General features: G+C 43.6%; 1 protein-coding gene across 3 annotated transcripts in view; it reads right to left on the bottom strand.

Annotated features, from left to right (window-relative positions):
• Nucleotides 1-22,981, bottom strand: part of ASPH (aspartate beta-hydroxylase) — a 303,114-nt gene that overhangs the window by 78,122 nt on the left and 202,011 nt on the right. For all 3 annotated transcript variants that reach the window (XM_075353241.1, XM_075353243.1, XM_075353242.1), the window contains 2 exons: nucleotides 21,142-21,227; nucleotides 2,193-2,279 (listed from right to left, as the gene is read on the bottom strand). In XM_075353241.1, the coding sequence (XP_075209356.1) occupies nucleotides 2,193-2,279; nucleotides 21,142-21,227 (173 nt within the window). The remainder of the gene's footprint in view (nucleotides 1-2,192; nucleotides 2,280-21,141; nucleotides 21,228-22,981) is intronic.

Raw genomic sequence — 22,981 nt, 5'->3', positions numbered from 1 at the left:
ATTTTGACAGGTCTGTAATGTTTTATACAAGTGGCAATCTGAACCTGTAAGGTGTAGTAGATAAAGTGAATGCTTCTAAAAGCCAGTGGATTCTTTTTAACAGCATTTTATTGGTTACAATGTCCTCATATTTCAAAGGGGTACTTGATTCATCATCAGAAGGTAATAGATCAATCAAATTACCATCAATATGTGTCATCCATGGTCCAATTTTTTAAGATGCTAGTCCAACTTTGAAATACATACATTTTAGCCAACACAGTTCTCTTGGAAATACTCTACTGTCTCTAAGGCTGGGTTCAGACATTCATATTAACAAATAGGCCAGTCAGGTCCAAACATTTTGAACTTGACTGTTATTGTTTGCTCATCCACATTGCAGATGGTTCCAAAGCTGCTTTTACATTGCATGCGCTTTTCTGGTCCATAAAATGGTCACAATGAGTACATGGAGCCAGTCACAGACAATAGTAGTGGATGCAGCAATTTTTACCAATCAGAAAATTGGTCTGTATGGAAAATCAGCTACATGAAATTGTAAATTGTCACGAGTGTGTCAAGACTGTAGAAGGTCGCTGAGTTTGGCTACAAAAACTACTCCCTGACATTCACGTCTTCTTTCTGTGGTGTAAATAGAAACCTATGTATCATTTGTGTTTGGGGGTTCATCCTTTTACGACCCTGCGGATATCCTCACCTCTAAAGGCCCAGTCACACTAAACAACTTACCAGCGATCCCAACAACGATACAACCTGATAGGGATCGCTGGTAAGTTGCTAGGAGGTCGCTGGTGAGATGTCACACTAAGCGACGCTCCAGCGATCACACCAACAACCTGACCTGGCAGGGATCGCTGGAGGGTCGCTACACGTGGAAGCATGCTGCGCTTGGTAACTAAGGTAAATATCGGATAACCAACCCGATATTTACCTTGGTTACCAGCGCACACCGCTTAGCGCTGGCTCCCTGCACACCTAGCCACAGTACACATCGGGTTAATTACCCGATGTGTACTCTGCTACGTGTGCAGGCAGCAGGGACAGAGCAACAACTAAATGTGCAGTGAGCAGGGAGCCGGCTTCTGCGGACGCTGGTAACCACGGTAAACATCAGGTAACCAAGAAGCCCTTCCCTTGGTTACCCGATATTTACCTTCGTTACCAGCGTCCGCCGCACTCACGCTGCCATTGCCGGCTCCCAGTTCCCTGCACTCCTAGCCACAGTACACATCGGGTTAATTACCCGATGTGTAGTCTGGCTATGTGTGCAGGAAGCAGGGAGCCGGCACTGGCAGCGTGAGAGCGGCGGACGCTGGTAACGAAGGTAAATATCGGATAACCAAGGAAAGGGCTTCTTGGTTACCAGCATCCGCAGAAGCCGGCTCCCTGCTCACTGCACATTTAGTTGTTGGTCTCTCGCTGTCACACACAGCGATGTGTGCTTCACAGCGGGAGAGCAACAACTAAATTTTAAACATTTTAAAGGCCTCTAACCCATCTAACCAGTTCTCATTCTTTGCATTGCTCAGGGGCAATAACCCTGAATCCCTTTTCTGCCAATAGAGATTCTGGTTTGACTTGCTATTCAAATTAATGTGGCAAGGACCTTCTATAGGGTCAGCATTGGAGCATTGGCTTTTAGAATTGCTACTTCCGGTAGATGGCACCAGAGGTCCTTTCCTCTTCTTCTCTGAAAATGATATATATATATATATATATATATATATATATATATATATATATATCGGTCTTTAATAGCAACGATCTCATATTGGTCAAAGAGACCTTTTAGGCCCCATAGGCTACAAAGCCTGGGTATGACTGCAACCCCCCACATGCACCGTACTTAAGCTAAGGGTCTTCATCCGTTTGCACAGGTGGTGAGTAGAGAGTTACTTTATATAGGATTTTTACTTTGTTCTAGATATTTTCTATACAAATCAAATATTGTATACCTGTAAAGCAGATCACATCTTTAAAGGGTTATAAAACAAAACGATGCTCAACAGTAAACATTCAACTTAAGACCTCTAGTCACACCATGGTAGATATTCAAGTTATTTAAGACTGCACAAAGGAAGCAAGGCCAGAAAAGACTGAGATATTACTAACGCCTTCCCTGAAGACCCATAACCTGGTTAGACTATACAGACGAAGAAGTAAAACATTACATTAATTTTGGAATAACCTACCTGGGCTTTCCCGTATCTGGCTCTTGGACTCTGGGGATATTTAGTCACCAGAAGTTCAAAAGCTTTTAAAGCGTCATCCACTTTTCCCTGTGAATCATAAAAAAGGTAATAATTACTGTCGATAATAAATGTAAAGCACTGAGGAAAACAAGTCGTATAACTAACCCGACAAAACACACTAATAAATCTCTGTGGAAAAATGAGAGAGCGAGTGGGAAGAGGTGAGAGAGCTGTGCTCAGAATAACGACCACGACGTCAGCCTCACCGGCGGACCCTTCTGATAAACCTCCATGCATTAGAAAGTCGCTTGACTGCTCCTGCTAAATATGGTGGTTGATATAAAATTCACCCTGAGTTCTCAATCTGAGTACAAATCAAATTATTCCACATGACCAGAGGTGGGTTAGCGGTGTGACCTTGCATCGACTTCATCCAGAATCCCAGGTGCCGCTGAATAAACCAGCAGAGGAAGCAAAGGATATGATTTAAGCATGCTATAAATAGAGCAGTAATTCTCGGAGAGAAGTCTATGAAAGCAGCAAAGCTTGGGAAAAACAGGCCACTGTTGACTTATATAGCAAGAAAATGAAAGAGCGTCCGAATATTTATTGCTCTACATGTCCTGATTGATTTACATACAACCATTTATAACAATACAAGAATGATAAGATGCAGAGCTGCAGGACTATAGCCGTAAATGACCATATAAAACCCCAGATGATCAAAATGCAGAACGAGAAGACAGTAAATGACCTTGTCGGGTTTTTTGTTTTTTTTTTCCCCAGAAATACCAATTCTTCACCAATGTCAATCCTTTACCCACGTCTCCATCTTGTGAAAAAGTGATAAAAATAAAAATAAGTTCTGTCCAAATAAAATTTACAAATGGTCAAAAATGTTCCTCTTCTGTTAGGGTACAGTCTCACTAAATGAGGTACCAGCGATTCCGACCACGATATCACCTGGTCAGGATCGCTGGTGCTTCGCTACATGGTCGCTGGTGAGCTGTCAATCAGGCAGATCTCACCAGCGACCAGCGACTCTGCGCTTGGTAACTAAGGTAAATATCGGGTAACTAAGCAAAGCGCTTTGCTTGGTTACCCGATATTTACCTTGAGTACCAGCATACACCGCTTAGCGCTGGCTCCTTGCACACGTAGCCAGGGTAAATATCGGCAGAACAGTGGACACGCTGGAAAACCGGAACAGCAAGGGAACCAGAAGAAGCAAGTATGTATTTAATCACGGTGGCCAGAGGAATATGGGGGGTAAAAACGATACATTAAACGATATGGGGGCTGTATACTACTACATTGTGGCTGCATAATGGTATATGGGGGCTGTATAATATTATATGGGGTGCCTAATACTATATGGGGGGGCTACATAATAATATTTTAGACACCTAATACTATGTGGGGGCTACATAATACTATAATGCAGCTTGCATAATACTATATGGAGGAATATCATGTGCATTATAACACATGGAGGACTATGGGGGTGGGTTAAACTGTATGCAGGACTATGGGGGTGCATTATACTATATGGAGGACTATAGCGAGTGTATAATAATATATGGAGGACTATGGGGACTGCATTATCTGATATGAAGGACTATGTGGGCTGCATTATAATATACATTATACATTATAATACAAGAAGTTGCATTATAATACATAGAAAACTATGGGGAGTGTATTATAATACATAGAGGATTATGGTGAGTGTATTATAATATATGGAGGACCATGGAGAATGCATTATAATATGTGGAGCACGAATTTTGCATCAAACTCTAGTTACACCACTGAGTATAAAGAACTTGGGTTGTGGGGGTTAGGAAAGACGACATTAAAATATGAATTGGTCTGGGGTGTTGGAGAGAAGATAGGAAAATACATTGAAATGTGGGCAGGAGAAAGGATATGAAAAAGTATAAAAAAAAGTAATGAATTGGGGTGGGGAGAGGATATCATTATAATGAATTGGGGAAGATGACACAATTATAATGAAATGACAGGAGAGGACATGTAATTTTAATGGATCGAAGGAGGTAGGGAATATAATTATAATGAATTGGGGAGAGGACTTCATTATAATGAATTAGGGAAGATGACGTAATTATAAGGAATTGGCGGAGAAGCATAATTATAATTAGAAGGTGGTCCGGATTCTAACGTATCGGGTAGTCTAGAATGTGTATGTAGGTTAGCAGATTGAATAATAAGGTAATGAATGGACTGGATGGGTTAGGTTTAATTTACTATTCTTATAATTGTTTATTGGTTTTAAAATGACAAACAACAGAAGGAACAGTTTTAATAGATGAGTCTAATGTTTAATGATGTCCATGGCTTGTAATGAAAGAAGGCCATGAACAGTGTAAAGTTAAGTAAAACTATGCTGATGCTGTGATGTGGCCCAATGCTGGTATGTGCCCCCATCGTGATGTAGCCACCATCCTGACATGTGCCCCCATCCTGCGGAGCAAGGGCGCTTTCATACTTGCGTTAAGCGCAATCCGCCGCTATGGAGAATAGCGCAGTCCGTTAACGCACTGCGCTATTCTCCATAGACTTGTATTGACAACGCACTGTAACGCAAGTGTCTGCGTTGCATCCGCTGGACGACGCTGAGTCGTTATTTTGACGCAGCGTTGGATGGAGGGAATGCTACATGTAGCGTTCTTTGGGTCGTTAAAATAACGCACCGTGACAGATTCCGTTGGAATCCGCCAAGGTGTCTAATAATTGTCTATGGTGGCGGATTCCGCCGCTATCCGCTAAGCGGCTGTATCCGCTGACAAATTCCGTCACGTTTTACTGAGCATGCTCAGCATGTCCAGCAGAACGATCTAAATCGTTTAAAATCACTCCTGGTCTCTCTCCCCCCTCTCCTCACCTCTCTCATACTCACCAATCACGGACGCTGCACTGCACGGCTGTCACAAAGCTCCGGCGGCTTTTCCTCTTTTGAAAATGCCGGCCACTCATTAATCAATCTCGTATTCCCTGCTTCCCCCGCCCACCAGCGCCTTTGATTGGTTGCAGTCAGACATGCCCCCATGCTGAGTGACAGCTGTCTCACTGCAACCAATCACAGCCACCGGTGGGCGGGTCTATATCGTGCAGTGAAATAAATACGGTAAATAATTTAAAAAACAAACAAGGTGCGGTCCCCCCAATTTTGATACCAGCCAAGATAAAGCTACACGGCTGAAGGCTGGTATTCTCAGGATGGTGAGCCCCACGTTATGGGGAGCCCCCCAGCCTAACAATATCAGCCAGCAGCCGCCCGGAATTGCCGCACCCATTAGATGCGACAGTCCCTGGACTCTACCCGGCTCATCCCGAACTGCCCTGGTGCAGTGGCAATCGAGGTAATATGGAGTTAATGGTAGCAGCCCATAGCTGCCACTAAGTCCTAGGTTAATTATGGCAGGCATCTTCCCGAGATACATTCCACGATTAACCTGTCAGTTAAAGAAAATAAACACATACACCCGAAAAATCCTTTATTTGTAATAAAAGACAAAAAAAACCCTTTTTCACCACTTTATTAAACCCCCAAATACCCCTCCAGGTCCGACGTAATCCACAGAGGTCCCACGACGCTTTCAGCTCTGCTACATGAAGCTGACAGGAGCAGCCATAGAACACGACCGCTCTCTATCAGTTCCATGCAGCAACTGAAGTGAGCTGCGCGATCAGCTGTGCCCTCATTCAGGTGGCCCACGGACACAGCTCTCGGGTGGAGGACTCCAGCTGTGGCCACGGGTCACCTGAGAGACGGCACAGCTGATCGCGTGGCACACTGCAGTCACTCAGGATATTTGCGGTCACCCCTCTCTCTCTCTCTCTCCTCCTGACCGCAAATCTCCTTTTCCCGGCGAAACATTAAAAAAAAAAAAAAACGCAAAACGTTCTTTTACAGGAATCCATTACTTTATTAGCACACTATTTGCAACGCATCCATCACATGCGTCACACAACACACTGTGACGGATGCCTCACAACGCAGGTGTGAAAATAGCCTAATATGTGTGGGGAGCGGATTGCAGGGTGGGTGGAGCCGAGCGGGGACATGGCACATCAGTGCCAGGGACTGCATGGCTGGGGACAGGTGACAATCCAGATGTGTGTGTGTGTTTGTTCAGTGTATACATGCGGGGGGCAGAGCCGAGCGGGGCAATGTGTGCAGGGAGTCGAGTGCGGGGGGTGGTGGAGCCGAGCGGGGCCATGGCGCTGAGGACATCAGTGGCGAGGACTGCATGGCTGGGGACAGGTGATTATCCAGGTGTGTGTGTGTGTGTTCAGTGTATACATGTGGAGGGCAGAGGGCGGGGGGAGGGTGGAGCCGAGTGGGGTAATGTGTGCGGGGGGAAGAGGCGAGTGGTGGGTGTCGGCTGGGTTCCCGGTGTGGGCTCCCGGGGGTGCAGCACTCACTGGGGAGTCAGGGCTCCGTGTGGGTGCAGGGAAAAGTGTCGGGTGTCGTTCTGTCAGCCCGTAGTTTGGTCTGTTCAGTTAGCTCAGCTGAGCCGTTGGTCGCAGGCTCTTTAGCGCGCACGGTGTGGTGACGGTTGTCACTGTAATTACGTCATTTTGGAGCAAGACAGACAGACAGAATAAGGCAATTATATATATATAGATGGCTAGGGGGAGGTAGGGCATGTAATTATAATGAATTGGGATGGGGAGGAACACAGTGATGGGGTTTGAGGACATAGGATAGTGACTAGTAATGTTTTGAGGGAAGGTGTGCAGTAGCTAATTAAGTTATATTATTATTGGGCAGTGGAAACTGTTTGTTTTTATCCAGGAAACAAATGTATGTATGTATGTATGTATGTATGTATGTATGTATATATATATATATATATATATATATATATATATATATATTATGATCTCAACATGAAGGTTTGAAAAGATCGAGAAGAAACAAAACAAATTTCTCTATATGCATATATGCATGAGACATCAGCGTTAAATGACTGAATGTAAACATTGATTCTGCATCTACGCTGTACAGTGGTTACGGAAAGTATTTAGACCCCTTTAGATTTTTCACTCTTTGTTTCATTGCAGCCATTTGGTAAATTCAAAAAAGTTCATTTGTTGTCATTAATGCAAACTCTGCACTCCATCTTGACGGAAAAAAACCTGAAATGTAGACATTTTTGCAAATTTATTAAACAACAAAAACTGAAATATCACATGGTCATAAGTATTCAGACCCTTTGCTCAGACACTCATATTTAAGTCACATGCTGTCCATTTCCTTGTGATCCTCCTTGAGATGGTTCTACTCCTTCATTGGAGTCCAGCTGTGTTTAATTAAACTGATAGGACTTGATTTGGAAAGGCTCACACCTGTCTATATCTATATAAGACCTCCCAGTTCACAGTGCATGTCAGACCAAATGAGAATCATGGAGGTCAAAAGGAACTGCCCAAGGAGATCAGATACAGAATTGTGGCAAAGCACAGAACTAGCTAAGGCTACTTTCACAAATCCGGTTTGAGCCGTGCGGCTCAATCCGGCTGTGAAACCTATGCAACGGATGCGGCAAAAACACCGCATCCTTTGCATAAGTTTTTACATGCGGCCGGTCGGGTTTTTTTCCGGTTGCGGCACGCTACTGAGCATGCGCAGTGGAAGAAACCGCATGCGGCGGCCGGATGCGTTTTTTCCGCATCGCGCCGCATCCGGCGTCCATAGGCATGCATTGAAAAATGCGCCGCAGCGGCCGGATGCGGCGCAATGCATTTTTTTTGCCGGAGCAAAAAACGTTGCAGGCAATGTTCCATCCGGCCGCGGCATCGGCTAAATCTGCCACATGCGGCAAAAACCGGACCGAACGCAAGCCCATGCGGCACAATACGGCACTAATGTAAGTCTATGCAAAAAAACCCGCAACCGGCGGCAAAAAAAACGGTTGCGGTTTTTCTGCAGAGCGCCGTATCCTAAGCCTAAGTAGCCTAAGGCTACTTTCACACCTCCGGTTTTTGCTCTGCGGCACAATACGGCGCTCAGCAGAAAAAACGCAACCGTTTTTTTTTGCCGCCGGTTGCGGTTATTTTTGCATAGACTTACATTAGTGCCGTATTGTGCCGCATGGGCTTGCGTTCGGTCCGGTTTTTGCCGCATGCGGCAGATTTAGCCGATGCCGCGGCCGGATGGAACGTTGCCTGCAACGTTTTTTGCTCCGGCAAAAAAAATGCATTGCGCCGCATCTGGCCGCTGCGGCGCATTTTTCAATGCATGCCTATGGACGCCGGATGCGGCGCGATGCGGAAAAAACGCATCCGCCCGCCGCATGCGGTTTCTTACACTGCGCATGCTCAGTAGCGTGCCGCAACCGGAAAAAAACGGACCGGCCGCATGTAAAAACTTATGCAAAGGATGCGGTGTTTTCGCCGCATCCGTTGCATAGGTTTCACAGCCGGATTGAGCCGTACGGCTCAAACCGGATGTGTGAAAGTAGCCTAAGATTACAAAAGAATTTCTTCAGTACTCAAGATTCCTAAAAGCACAGTGGCCTACATAATCCTTTAAATAGAAGAAGTTTGGGACCACCATGACTCTTTCTAGACCTGGCCGTCCAACCAAACTGAGCAATCATAGGAGAAGAGCCTTGGTGAGAGAAGTAAAGAAGAACCCCAAGATCACTGTGGCTGAGCTCCAGAGATGCAATAGAGAGATGGGAGAAAGTTCCACAAAGTCAAATATCACTTCAGCTCTCCTTTAGTCGGGCCTTTTTGGCAGAGTGGCCCGATGGAAGCCTCTCCTCAGTGCAAGACATATGAAAGCCTGCATAGTGTTTGCAAAAAAAAACACAAGGACTCCCAGACTATGAGAAATAAGATTCTCTGGTCTGATGAGACGAAGATAGAATTTTTTGGTGATAATTCTAAGCAGTATGTGTGGAGAAAAACAGGCACTGCTCATCACCTGCCCAATACAATCCCAACAGTGAAACATGTTGGTGGGGGCATCATGGGGGTGTTTTTCAGCTGCAGAGACAGGATGACGTTGCAATTGAAGGAAAGATGAGTTTGGCCAAGTACAGAGATATCTTGGAAGAAAACCTCTTCCAGAGTGTTCTGGACCTCGACTTGGCCGAAGGTTCACCTTCCAACAAGACAATGACCGTAAGCACACAGCTAAAATTACAAAGGAGTGGCTTCAGAACAACTGTGACCATTCTTGACTGGCCTAGCCATAGCCCTGACCTACTCCCAAATGAGCATCTCTGGAGAGACCTGAAAATGGCTGTCTACCAATGTTCACCATCCAACCTGATGGAACTGGAGAGGATCTGCAAGGAAGAATGGCAGAGGATCCCCAAATCCAGGTGTGGAAAAACTTCTTGCTTCATTCCCAAGAAGACTTATGGCTGTACTAGCTCAAAAGGGTGCTTCTACTCAATACTGAGAAAAGGGTCTGAATACTTATGACCATGTGATATTTCAATTTTTCTTGTTTAATAAATTTGCAAACATTTCTACATTTGTTTTTTTCTGTCAAGATGGGGTGCAGATTGTACATTAATGAGAAAAAAAAATAACTTTTTTGAATTTACCAACTGGCTGCAATGAAACAAAGAGTGAAAAATTTAAAGCGGTCTGAATACTTTCCGTACCCACTGTATAAGGGTCCATTTATACAGACTGATTGAAGGCACTAAATATCCACTGATTAGTAAACCTGAGGTGGTTGTTTAATAGACTGTTTAAACAGGAAGACAGCAGAAAATGATGTGCACTGAGCGATCAATGATAGATTGCTCAAACACATAGGCTGCTATAGTTTTCAGCAGAACAATGCACTTCTGAGAGCATTGATCTTTTGTGCTGTATAAAAAATAATGTCAACCGATAAACAACCATTTTGCTCGTGCATAGTGCTGTCCCTTATTATATAGTGTCCCCTCTTGTTTTGTATAGCGCTATCCCTTTTATAAAGCATCCTGATTTATCTATAATGCTGTCCCTCAATACATAGCATTGTCTCTTGTTATATACTGGCAAGCAAAAGAATAATAATGTTTTGAATTTTTGGCTTTCAGGTTCCAAATCTCACATTCACTACATCTCACGTCTCCACCAAAGTCTGCGGCTATGATTTTTGCTCCGGCCACCAGGCGCCGCCACATTCCCGTGGTGGGCGGTGGCGGTGATAGAGGTGGAGTCAGTACCAGTAGCTCTGGTGAGCGCAGTCTCCTCCTATCCACCAAGCTTGGTAGGCCTGGGACATGCAGTACCACTGGCTGACTGTGGTGGTGTGAGCCTTTATTTAGTCTGTGGAAGATTCCTGCATGAATCCCTCAAAGCTTCAGCTCATTAAGGAATGGGTTCAGCAAAGTCCCTGAAAGCTCTACAGAGTTTTCTTGGATTTGCTAATTATTACCATAAATTTATTAGAAATTTCATCAATATTGCTAAACCACTCACCGATCTGACTAAGAAGGGGGCAGATTTAGTAAATTGGAAGCATGAGGCGATTCATGCCTTAGCTAAGCTGAAGGAATATTTTTCCTCAAACAATATACTGGTTCAGCCTGACCTTATGCGTCCTTTTATTGTTGAAGTGGATGCAACTGAGGATGGAGTGGGATTGGTGCCATCACAAGGTACTCCATCTCTCACCCATCTTTGTCCGTGTGCCTTCTCTTCTCGTTAATTTTCTGCTACTGAGAAAAATTATGACATTGGCAACTGTGAACTGTTGGCAATTAAATGGGCCTTTGAGGAATGTTGCCACTTTCTCGAAGGTGCCAAACATTATCACGGACCATAAACACTTGACTTACTTGGAATCAGAAAAGAGACTCAATTCTAGGCAAGCTAGGTTGGCGTTGTTCTTCTCCAGATTTGATTTTGTGGTAACATTCTGGCCTGGTACCAATACCATAAGAACTGATGCGCTTTCCCGTAGCTAATGTCCATATCAGCCTGATGACTCTGAACCAGTACCTATTCTAGCTGAAGGTATTATTGTATCGTCTGTCTCCTTGGATCTAGCAAAAGAGATCAGTAATACCCAAAATCAAGCCCCCGATAATACTCCAATCCGTTAACTGTTTGTCGCTCCCCAATTTCGCCTTTTTGTATTTCAGGAGTCTCAAGATTATGTGCTTGCAGGTCACCCTGGTATAAGCAATACCCTCCGACTAGTAACCAGGAATTTTTGGTGGCCTAATATAGGAGTGTCAAGATTATGTGCTTGCCTATGAAACCTGTGCTCGAGCTACAGTTAGGTCCAGTAATATTTGGACAGTGACACAATTTTCGCGAGTTGGGCTCTGCATGCCACCACATTGGATTTGAAATGAAACCTTTACAACAGAATTCAAGTGCAGATTGTAACGTTTAATTTGAAGGTTTGAACAAAAATATTTGAGAGAAATTGTAGGAATTGTACACATTTCTTTACAAACACTCCACATTTTAGAAGGTCAAAAGTAATTGGACAAATAAACCAAACCCAAACAAAATATTTTTATTTTCAATATTTTGTTGCGAATCCTTTGGAGGCAATCACTGCCTTAAGTCTGGAACCCATGGACATCACCAAACGCTGGGTTTCCTCCTTCTTAATGCTTTGCCAGGCCTTTACAGCCGCAGCCTTCAGGTCTTGCTTGTTTGTGGGTCTTGCCGTCTTAAGTCTGGATTTGAGCAAGTGAAATGCATGCTCAATTGGGTTAAGATCTGGTGATTGACTTGGCCATTGCAGAATGTTCCACTTTTTTGCACTCATGAACTCCTGGGTAGCTTTGGCTGTATGCTTGGGGTCATTGTCCATCTGTACTATGAAGCGCTGTCTGGTCAACTTTGCGGCATTTGGCTGAATCTGGGCTGAAAGTATATCCCTGTACACTTCAGAATTCATCTGGCTACTCTTGTCTGCTGTTATGTCATCAATAAACACAAGTGACCCAGTGCCATTGAAAGCCATGCATGCCCATGCCATCACGTTGCCTCCACCATGTTTTACAGAGGATGTGGTGTGGCTTGGATCATGTGCCGTTCCCTTTCTTCTCCAAACTTTTTTCTTCCCATCATTCTGGTACAGGTTGATCTTTGTCTCATCTGTCCATAAAATACTTTCCCAGAACTGAGCTGGCTTCATGAGGTGTTTTTCAGCAAATTTAACTCTGGCCTGTCTATTTTTGGAATTGATGAATGGTTTGCATCTAGATGTGAACCCTTTGTATTTACTTTTATGGAGTCTTCTCTTTACTGTTGACTTATAGACAGATACACCTACTTCACTGAGAGTGTTCTGGACTTCAGTTGATGTTGTGAACGGGTTCTTCTTCACCAAAGAAAGTATGCGGCGATCATCCACCGTTTTCATCCGTGGACGCCCAGGCCTTTTTGAGTTCCCAAGCTCACCAGTCAATTCCTTTTTTCTCAGAATGTACCCGACTGTTGATTTTGCTACTCCAAGCATGTCTGCTATCTCTCTGATGGATTTTTTCTTTTTTTTCAGCCTCAGGATGTTCTGCTTCACCTCAATTGAGAGTTCCTTAGACCGCATGTTGTCTGGTCACAGCAACAGCTTCCAAATGCAAAACCACACACCTGTAATCAACCCCAGACCTTTTAACTACTTCATTGATTACAGGTTAACGAGGGAGACGCCTTCAGAGTTAATTGCAGCCCTTAGAGTCCCTTGTCCAATTACTTTTGGTCCCTTGAAAAAGAGGAGGCTATGCATTACAGAGCTATGATTCCTAAACCCTTTCTCCGATTTGGATGTGAAAACTCTCATATTGCAGCTGGGAGTGTGCACTTTCAGCCCATATTATATATATAATTGTATTTCTGAACATGTTTTTGTAAACAGCTAAAATAACAAAACTTGTGTCACTGTCCAAATATTTCTGGCCCTGACTGAATGACACCCTGCACTCGTCCCTCCAGATTTCTCCAACCTCTACCCACTCTAATGAGTCCTTGGACCCACCTCTCCATGGACTTCATTACTGACCTCCCAGTTTCGGAAGGCAAGACTTGTATCTGGGTATTGTCGGAAGGCAAGACTTGTATCTGGGTATTGTTGGTGTAATTTTGTACTCCTGTCCGGACTGCTTAATTCTGAAACCCTAAGTAGGCTATTCATTAGTCACATAGTACGATTACATAAGGTTCAAGAGAATATTGTTTCCGACTGGGGAACCTAGTTCGTTTCTAAATTTTGGAAGGCTTTTTGTAAAAAAATTATATTGAGTTGTCCTTTTCATCTGCCTACCACCCAGAGACCAATGGTGAGACTGAACGTTCTAATCAAACTCTTGAGCAAGATCTTCAGTATTATGTGTTTGATCATCAGTTTGACTGAGTGAAACACCTGCCACTAGCAGAGTTCGCTATTAATAATCATTACCAGAAATCCATTAACACAACCCCTCTCTCTGTAATCTTGAGCTACATCCTCGTTTTGGGTATTTTTCTGCCACAGGGTTGGTTACTCCTGAGGCAGAAAGACCTGTGGATAAATTAAAACTCATCTGGGCTAAAGTCAGTGAGAATTTGAAGAAGGCACAGGGTGGTCAAGCCTCAGATGCCAATAAAAGATGTACCAAAGGCCCAAGCTTTGGAGTTTGTTGACAAGGTATGGTTATCTACCAAACACATTAAACTCAAGATTCCTTCTGCCAAACTGGGTCCCAGATTTATTGGATCATATGAAATAGTTGAGGTCATTAATCCAGCAGCCTTCCGTCTGAATCTTCCTCCATCCTTTAGGCTATCAAGTGTGTTCCATAAGTCCCTCCTCAAATTGTATTCTAACCCTATTCACCCAGTCAAGAAACCCCCTTCCCCTGTTCAAGTTATGGGTAACTTAGAGTATGAGGTACAGAGAATCATTGATTCCCGTGTTCTTAGAGGGTTGGTACAGTATCTTGTGCATTGGAGGGGTTATGGCCTGGAGGAGAGATCATGGGTTCCGGCGACGGATATCCATAATAACAGCATATCAAGAGGTTTCACCTCCACTTCCCCAATAAGCCAGGTCTTAAGTGTCCAGAGGCACTTGTGGAGGGGTGAGGGGGTTTTGTCATGACTCCACCAGAGTCTGCGGCTGTGATTTCTGCTCCAGCCACCAGGTGCCACTGCATTCCCACGATAGGCGGTGGCAGTAATAGAGGCGGAGCCGGTACCGGTAGCTCTGGTGAGCGCAGTCTCTGCCCATCCACCAAGCTTGGTAGGTCTGGGACTTGCAGTACCACTGGCTGACTGTGGTGTGTCTGCCTTCCAGGTGAAGTTATCAGCGTCAGGCTCCAGTCTATTGAAAGGCACCACACCCTTCTTTTACCTTCAGTGGTCTGCTGCTCCCAGCCAGATATATTCTAGTTATTACTGTTTGTCTCTTGTTCACGCCCTGCTCTGTATATTTGTTCCCTGTGTTTTGACCTCTGCCTGCTCTCTGACTACTCTCCTGCATGCCGATTTTGTACTTCACTGCCATCTCATGTTTGTCCTTAGTCTGATTTCCTGACTACGCTCTTGCCTGCCGATTATGTCCCTTTTCTGTACCTCCGGGTTTGACCCTGCCTGACGACCATTCTTCCCTGGATTGCAGCCTTCCATGGGCAGCGACCTACTGGACCCTGTAATAATTCACCAAAAAGGACATAAATTCAACGGAAAAAAATAAAAGAAAACTCACCAGAAAAAAGCCACTAGCCAACTCAGGTCAAAATGACAAATGCACTTGCAGGATGCAGCCGGCCCCCCATGATAATGGTATGGGTAACACAGGTGCAGAATACCGATGTGATAGCCACTCTCAACCTACAAATTCATGAAGGGGGTGGCTGTTGGTAATAAACATGCACACTAATGAGGTTATACATAGGGCACCAGTCACACAGATTTGTGCAGTGCACAGTGTCCGGCTCACGCCCTTCAATTAGACCAGGCGGGCTGTCCAGCACTAGCACACAGGACAGACACCTCTTTTTTATGGAGTGCTGGCTGCATCCTGCAAGTGCATTTGCCATTTTGACCTGAGTTGGCTGATGGCTTTTTTCTGGTGTTTGTTTAATTTTGACCCTGTAATAATTCCAGATCCCTGTACAGGAGTTATAGGGTTTCAGGATTCTCAAGATCCTGCTTGGTGGGTGGCTTGCTTCTAGTCTGTCTGTGACAGCGATCCTGAGACTGTGGCCTGGGCAGATGTTACGATACAGCTTTGAAAATGAGACTATTTTCATTTTACAGACAATCATTTTGGTTAATACATAAATTTGATTTACAACTATTTAGCATTTTATTAGTTAGGCAGATTGTCCCATTACTGTTTTGCTCCTGGTAGTGGAAAAATCTTTTTCTTCCTGTATACTACAAATTACATCCTGTTCTCACATTTGCTACAAGCTCAATGTGTTATTAGATTGATCCCCAAGGGAAAGGGAAACAGCATCATCCAGCTCTTCAATAGCGGTCTCTCCGCAAGAAAATTGGCATACGGCATCATGTGAGTACATGACAGTTGCAAGAATGTGAAATGAAGTACGTCCATCCATTTAAAACCCAAGAGGTGGACGGCAGGCAAAATATCATAGTCAACAAGCCGGTTCGTCACAGGGTCTATTAGTTCTGATGTGACAAACACAGCAGATGAGGTAGCTCATATAATAGTAAGATCAAAGAACACTAAAGAGCAAAGGCGCAAAATAGGGTCTTTACCGGTATCAAAAGAAAAAAAAGAGACAGACGTACACTTACCTTTTCAAGTTATAAGTGCTTAATAATAGAGTAGCTGCAGCAGATGCAAGAGTGCATAGGACAGTGCAGAAAAAGGACAGAAGATGTTTTCCCTCCGTGATGCTGCAGAAGACTTTCCAAAGGAAGATCCAGGACACACCAGGGAGATAAGTTGTTTTTTTTTATTCAGCAGGTTTCAAAGCCATTACAAGTTTTTTCTTCAGGAACGGAACCAGAGTACTGCTATAGCCACATTCAGCCAGCTTATCAAAATGCTGATTAGACAGCATGACTAGTGCATGGGTGATCCTGAGGCTGGCCACAATAAAAGTCTACACCAACATTAGGAATGTGAAGAAGAGACCTGGGATCAGAGTTGAAGAGGATTCAGGCAGTGTTGAAAGAAATGGATTTACAAAATACTGACAAAATAATTAAAAAAAAAATTTAGATTTCTAGAAGCAAAACAGTAACAATGCAGTGACATGACAAGAATCTGCATAACTAATCATATGCTAAATAGTTGTAATTCAAATTTATGTATAAGATAGCCAAGATAATTGTCTATTAAATTATGGTAGTCTCACGTTCTAAACTGTCGTGGATGGTGAGATATGGAGCCTGAAAGCCAAAAGTTCAAAACACTTTTACTCTTTTGTTTGTCATTGTATATAGCGCTGTCTCTATTTACCATTCACTCTTGTTATGTATAGCTCTATCTTTTATTACATAGCATATCTTATTGTTATGTATAGCATTGTCCCTATTTTTAAACTGTCCTCTATTGTTATATACAGTGCCATCCTTTATTACATCCCTTATTCTGGATGACATATTTAGAGTTGTAAGTGACATTGTTATAGTGGATTGTGGATGACATGGATATAGTGGATTATGGACTACTTGATTATTGGGAATTGTGGATGACATAATTATAATGGATTGTGTAATGTATACTAAACAAAATACACTTTTTTGCTCTTATTTATAAGGAGCTGAACTCAAAGATCTAAGACTTTTTTATGTGCACAAAAGGTCTATGCAACAGACGCCATAGAATGTGAGTCGGTTATGACGATGATCTGCAGTCAGGTGGAGACCCCGATGAGGATGTAGAGCAGCAGATGAGCTTCCCTGAGACGGTTTCTGACAGCTTGTGCAGAAATTCTTTGGTTCTGCACCGATTGTTGCAGCAGCTGTCCGGGTGACTGGTCTCAGAGGATCTTGGAGGTGAAGATGCGGGATGTTGAGGTCCTGGGCTGGCGTGGTTACACGTTGTCTGCGATTGTGAGGTTGGTTGGATGTACTGCCAAACTCTCTGCAACGTCTGCGGAGACAGCTTATGGTAGATGAAGATTCAGTTCATGCGCACAAGATCTGGTGGATACGCTCCCTCTAAACTTGCCCCAGCAGTGGCATTTTTTTATGATAAAACTGCACATTTTAGAGTGTCCTTTTATTGTGGCCAGCCTAAAGGTCCACTCACACACAACGACTTACCAGCGATCCTGACAACGATTCCACCTGATAAGGATCGCTGGTAAGTCGCTGGGAGGTCGCTGGTGAGATGTCACACAGTCAGACCTTACCAACGACTCAGTAATGATACAGGTCGCAGTAGCGACCTGTATAACGATCTTAGCAGTCACTGTGACCCTGTCACACAGTGTCAAACACAGCGATGTGTCTTGCCCAGCAGGACATCGCCTTTGAAGAAAATGGCCTGGACTATTCTGCAAGGACTAGAGATCTCACAGCAGGGGCCTGATCGCTGGTAGGTGTCACACATAACGAGATCGCTAACGGGATCGCTACTGCATCACAGAAACTGTGCCTCAGCAGCGATCTCGTTAGCGATCTCGTTGTGTGTGACGGGGCCTTAAGGCACACCTGTGCAATAATCATGCTGTCTAATTAGCATCTTAATATGCAACACCTGTGAGGTGGATGGATTATCTCTGCAAATAAGAAGAGCTCACTAACAGATTTAGACAAATTTGTGAGCAATATTTGAGAGAAACTGGCCTTTTGTTTACATGGAAAAGTCTTAGATCTTTGAGTTCAGCTCATGAAAAATAGAGCAAAAGCAAAATTGTTGTGTTTATCTTTTTGCTCAGTGTATATTACTTATATGACCAAGTCATCCACAATCCACGATAACATTTCTTATGCAATGACAGAATGATACATAAACAGAATATTATTACCAGAGCTGGTGATCTGTGAAGAGAGAATCTGATGTATGACTTGTATATAGGCGCGAGCAGCACAGAAATGAGAAATGCAATAACTATGACAAGATAACTTGCACAGATGTTGCAATGACACATTCGGATGATATACTGCAGCTACATTCAGCCTGGAGGAAAGGCCTCCATGAAGGGAAAACTAACGCAGCTTTATTTCCATTAATGTTAGCTGGTTATGACTTGGAGTTATGGTCAAACAGGATTACACTGTATGCGATGTAAAGTGATCTCTTAATCCAAGATCCCAGAAGAGGGAGGCAGTAGTAATGCTTTTGATTACCTCTATGTATTACAGTCATATTCAGTAATAAATCTGTACATATTTTTAGCATGCACAATACCTCATCTAGATAACAAACGCCCCTCACCCTTTTAATATGGCAGGCAAAGTTAATATTTAGTTGTTGCATCATTTAAATCCATCAGTGATACCTACGTAACGTTAGCGCTCCTAGTGACGTGATATACTGCAATCGGCAGTATACCGACAGATCTCTACATAAAGAAGCACGCTCCTTTCATCTTGGAAAAGCCAAGTACAACGCTTGATGTGTAATCTTTAGAATACCTTTGTGCAATAAGTTCCAAACTCCATGACAAAGATATAACGTTGCTACACCAGGTCTGAAAACCATGTCATGTGAAGAACGGCTAAAAGAACTAAGGAGGTTTAGTTTGAAAAAGAGAAGGCTGAAAGGAGACTTAGTAGCGGTCTACAAATATCTGAAAGGTAGTCATAGTGCAGAGGGAACTACCCTATTCTCATTAGCACAAGGAAGTACAAGAAGCAATGGGAGGAAACTAAAAGGAAGGAGATACAGATTAGACATTAGGAAAAACTTTCTGACAGTGAAGAGAGTTAGGGAGTGGAACAGGCGGTCACGGGAGGTAGTGAGTTCTCCATCAATGGAAATCTTCAAGCGGAAACTGGATAAATATATAGCTCGTATGATTTAGGAAAACCTGCACTCGCAGGGGGTTGGACCCGATGGCCTTTGAGGTCCCTTCCAACTCTACCATTCTATGATTCTATGATCATATATTATTGACCTTAAACAAGGTTGTCCTCCTTCGAAATCCTTTTTTGTTAGAAGGGTTTATCAATAACTTGAAATTTGTGGGGGAACTCGGCAGCAAATGTTAAATCTTCTGTAGTGCTGCCACAAAAGAACTTAAAAAGAATATTTAATCTAAATTATTATTATTTTTTAGTTTTTTACAAATTAAAAGGAAATGTTTGGTCTGTATTTTTTTCAATAATTAAAATCTGATAATACATTTTTTTTATTGACTTATAACACTACTTATGATTATGAGAGAGAAAATTTTGCCTGAGTATCTGTTAACTGCATTTAGAAATTTTCTTTTCTAAATGACAATCCAGAGGGAAAGTATCTGTACAGGGAGGGTGTAGATGTCAATTTGACCACTGTCTATTCTGAATGGTTTTATTTATTATTATGCATTGCTTATGTAGAACCATCATAATCCGCAACTGTCACGCTTGGACTAGGGGGAAGGTCTGGCGCATGTCGAGACACACAACAAACAAGGGGTACACCGGGGACACTTTAACAGTGGTGGGCCCTGGCGCTAGGGAGGGGGATGATGGGACACCTCCTGCACTCACCTGCAGCTGCACCCTGCACTTCTAGCAAGCCCTACACAGATTCTACACCTGTCACCGAGCAGGATACCTAAAACCCTAAGAAGCACTGCGATAACCCTGGCTAGTGAGCTGGCAGGTGAGGATCGCTAGTCTCACCACTGCACTAAAACAACATGAAGGGAAGGTAAGACAGACAGGGGAAACAACAAATGATAAGGTGCAGCTTCATAGCTGCAGTCAGACACTAGGACTGCAGCCTACACACCTTCATACAAGGACTCCAGCATCTCCTTCCACTTAAAGGCCTAGCCTCAGAATGAATCAGAATAACCGGCCCACTCTACTGGGAGATGTAACCATATATAGGGGAAAGGAGTGGTCACCAACCGGAAGCACCTGAGGCCAGGAGTCAGAAACTGCTGGAAAGTAAAACTTTCAGCACCAAAGGAAAGGGAAATACGTTTCCTATGAGGAGTCTCAGAGAAACTGTTCCCAGATTCTGTCACAAGTCTTTAAATGCAGAGAGATGGCAATGTCAGCAGCACTTTCAGACATGATAATTACAGTCCCTATTGGGGCTCACAATCTAAATTTCTTATAAGTGTGTCTTTGAAGCGTGGGAGCCCACCGTAGAACCTGGAGGAAACCCTAACATGCAGGGAAACTCCTTGCATATGTTGACCTTGGTGGGATTTGAACCCAGGACCCCAGTGCTGCAAAGCAAGAGTGCCAACCACTGACCAACAGTGCTAACCATTAAGCCACCGTGCTGCTCATCCTTATGATGATAATTGCTGAAAATGAATCTCTATAGAGCAGGAAGTATAAACCTATTAAAAAGCTTAGAATCAGAACTGAATTATTTCAGGATTTTTTTTAACCATAGTGATATGGAAAATAAAAAAAAAAAAAAAAATTCCTTTAGTTTAGTTTAAAGTAAATCTTGATGTAAACCATTTTCTAATGACTCATACCTTTTAGGAATGACAAAAAAATGACATATTGACCTTCTGCAGATAAATCAAGACAAGACAGTCCGGAATGGGGATCCCATCTATTAGCTCTTAATTTTCAAGGCCAATTTGAAAATAGATTTTCAAAACTAGACAACACGTTAGATAACGGAAGGCCTGAGAAGGACTATTTTCTAGAGTTTAAGAAAGCAGCATTCTGACAATTGTGTCTTACTCTTATGTTTTAAATGCTCGAAATAAGGACATCTGAAAAAAAGTATTACCTAAATAATTACCAAGTACTCCTACTAAACAGCTTGCCCCTACAACATCAGACTGCAGCACGAAGTATCCCCCTAATGACTGAACTGGGCATCTGAGCAGCGATAAATGTGATAAACAAAACACCTTGCCTTTTTCCGTAGTTTCTCAGCAGCATCAAGTTCGGCCTTTATTGTTTTATCAAACTTGTTTAACAGCTTGGGCTTCTTTTTCTTGGCTGCAAAAAAATATAAACTATATTCATTCTGGATTCAACAGATTTTGGGACACATTTTCGTTTTCAATCTAAAGTGATTCATAATTTTGCTCTGATTAATTTCTTAAGAAGCCAAAATCACTATCATTTCAATTTTGCATAAATAAAGACAATATCAGAAACTTTTTAATATATTTTATTAGAAAAAAATGATTATTTCTTGTCTTTCGCCAATTACTTGTCCCCCAAATTAAACATTAACATGAAATACTGCTAAAATCCACCTTTGCAAAAACAAGAGGGATTGTGAAATTACATTTGTTTATTGAAGTAATGTATATAGGGAGAGGAAGAAGAGGAGAAGAGAGGACAGAGTGAGAGATGCAGAGAGCCTATGGTGTTGCTACTTTTTAGTGAGTGTTTTACTCTACCCCAGTGCTGGATTCACAGCTACACTGCTCAATTCGTCAATATAAATCTTTAGGTTACTGCTGCTTCTGAACATATATATGAAGGAAATATATAACTGTAGAGGAAATGTATGACGGCAATAAAGTAACATTGGTTTAAGTCTGCCATCCCTGTGACCCTCTCTATACAAAGGGCATAAGCTTTAGGTACTTTGATTACAGGAACTCAGAACCAAGGGTTTCATGAGAATACAGAGGGTGTCATTTGTAACACCTCGGCCTGGTGAGCCTGAGCTTAAAAAGTCTAAACAGATGGTCCCTTGTGTCCAAGTGTGACTGTGTCGCCCAGGGAATGGGGTACTCGGTACCGGGCGGTTTACTACTAGGGAATGTCACTTTGGTGGTGACCGTTGCCCGGTCCCGTGCCCTGGGTGCTTTTTAATGGGGAGTATTTACAGGGTAGAATAATCATTTGTGTGACGCCACCTGCAAGTTGCGGTTAATATTGTGGAACTGCCGCTGCTGAAGTGGTTACTCCCAGGGCTGGTGGTAATGGCAGCTGTGGTGGTAGGCCCCCCCGCAGGTAGGGCTGAGCCTGGGAGATGTCTTATGGAGTAATAAGGGAGACCACACCGTGGATTCTAAATAACAGTCTCTACTCACTCGGACCCTTGGATGGCTGCTTCAGGTGCCTGTACTTCCATTGCCAGTTGATGACCCGGTTTGCTCTGTCCCCGGCACTCTCAGTGTGGTTGGGACCCCGAAGCCTGGAACTTTGGGGGTCACCCAACTGTGATACAGCAGTCTGTCCATTTGGCTGGCAGTGTGGACCCTGTTGGGAGGTATGTGTCTGAACCCCGATCCTTGCTTTACTGCTGATGCCCCGGTTCTGTAGGTCAGTGAAGCCCGTAAAGGACCATCAACGTGCAGGTAATTGCCAGGCCATCTGAAATGGTCGCCTAACCTAGGGCCCCATGCGTGCCTGGTTCCAGTGGTGCTCCCTTGTACCATCCCTGGTAACTTCCCTCCATTCCAGAGGTACTTGTTTGCCCCTATTCTGGCAGCCTCTCTCCTGTGCCCCCGGGTCACCGTTACATGACCCAGCTCTCAGGCACTTCCTCACTCTTCCCTCTCTACTTCTTGTCTGCCCACAGTCCCCTCCCACCAGGCTGTCTAGTTCCCTGGTCAGGCGCTGCCCTCTAGGTGGCCCTCCCCTTGTCTGACTAGGCAGTGCCCCCTGGTGTGGAGTGGTAACTAGGATTTTGGTGTGTATGGGTGTTGCTGGCACTGGTGTTCCAGGTCCCAGGGGGCAGGTCCTGCATCCCCGTCAGGATGCAGTTCCCTGTAGTGCCCTGAGTGGTTCAG

Source organism: Anomaloglossus baeobatrachus, chromosome 6 (assembly GCF_048569485.1).
Source record: "Anomaloglossus baeobatrachus isolate aAnoBae1 chromosome 6, aAnoBae1.hap1, whole genome shotgun sequence".
Lineage (NCBI taxonomy): Eukaryota > Metazoa > Chordata > Amphibia > Anura > Aromobatidae > Anomaloglossus > Anomaloglossus baeobatrachus.
This window is presented reverse-complemented; position numbering and strand designations above follow the sequence as displayed.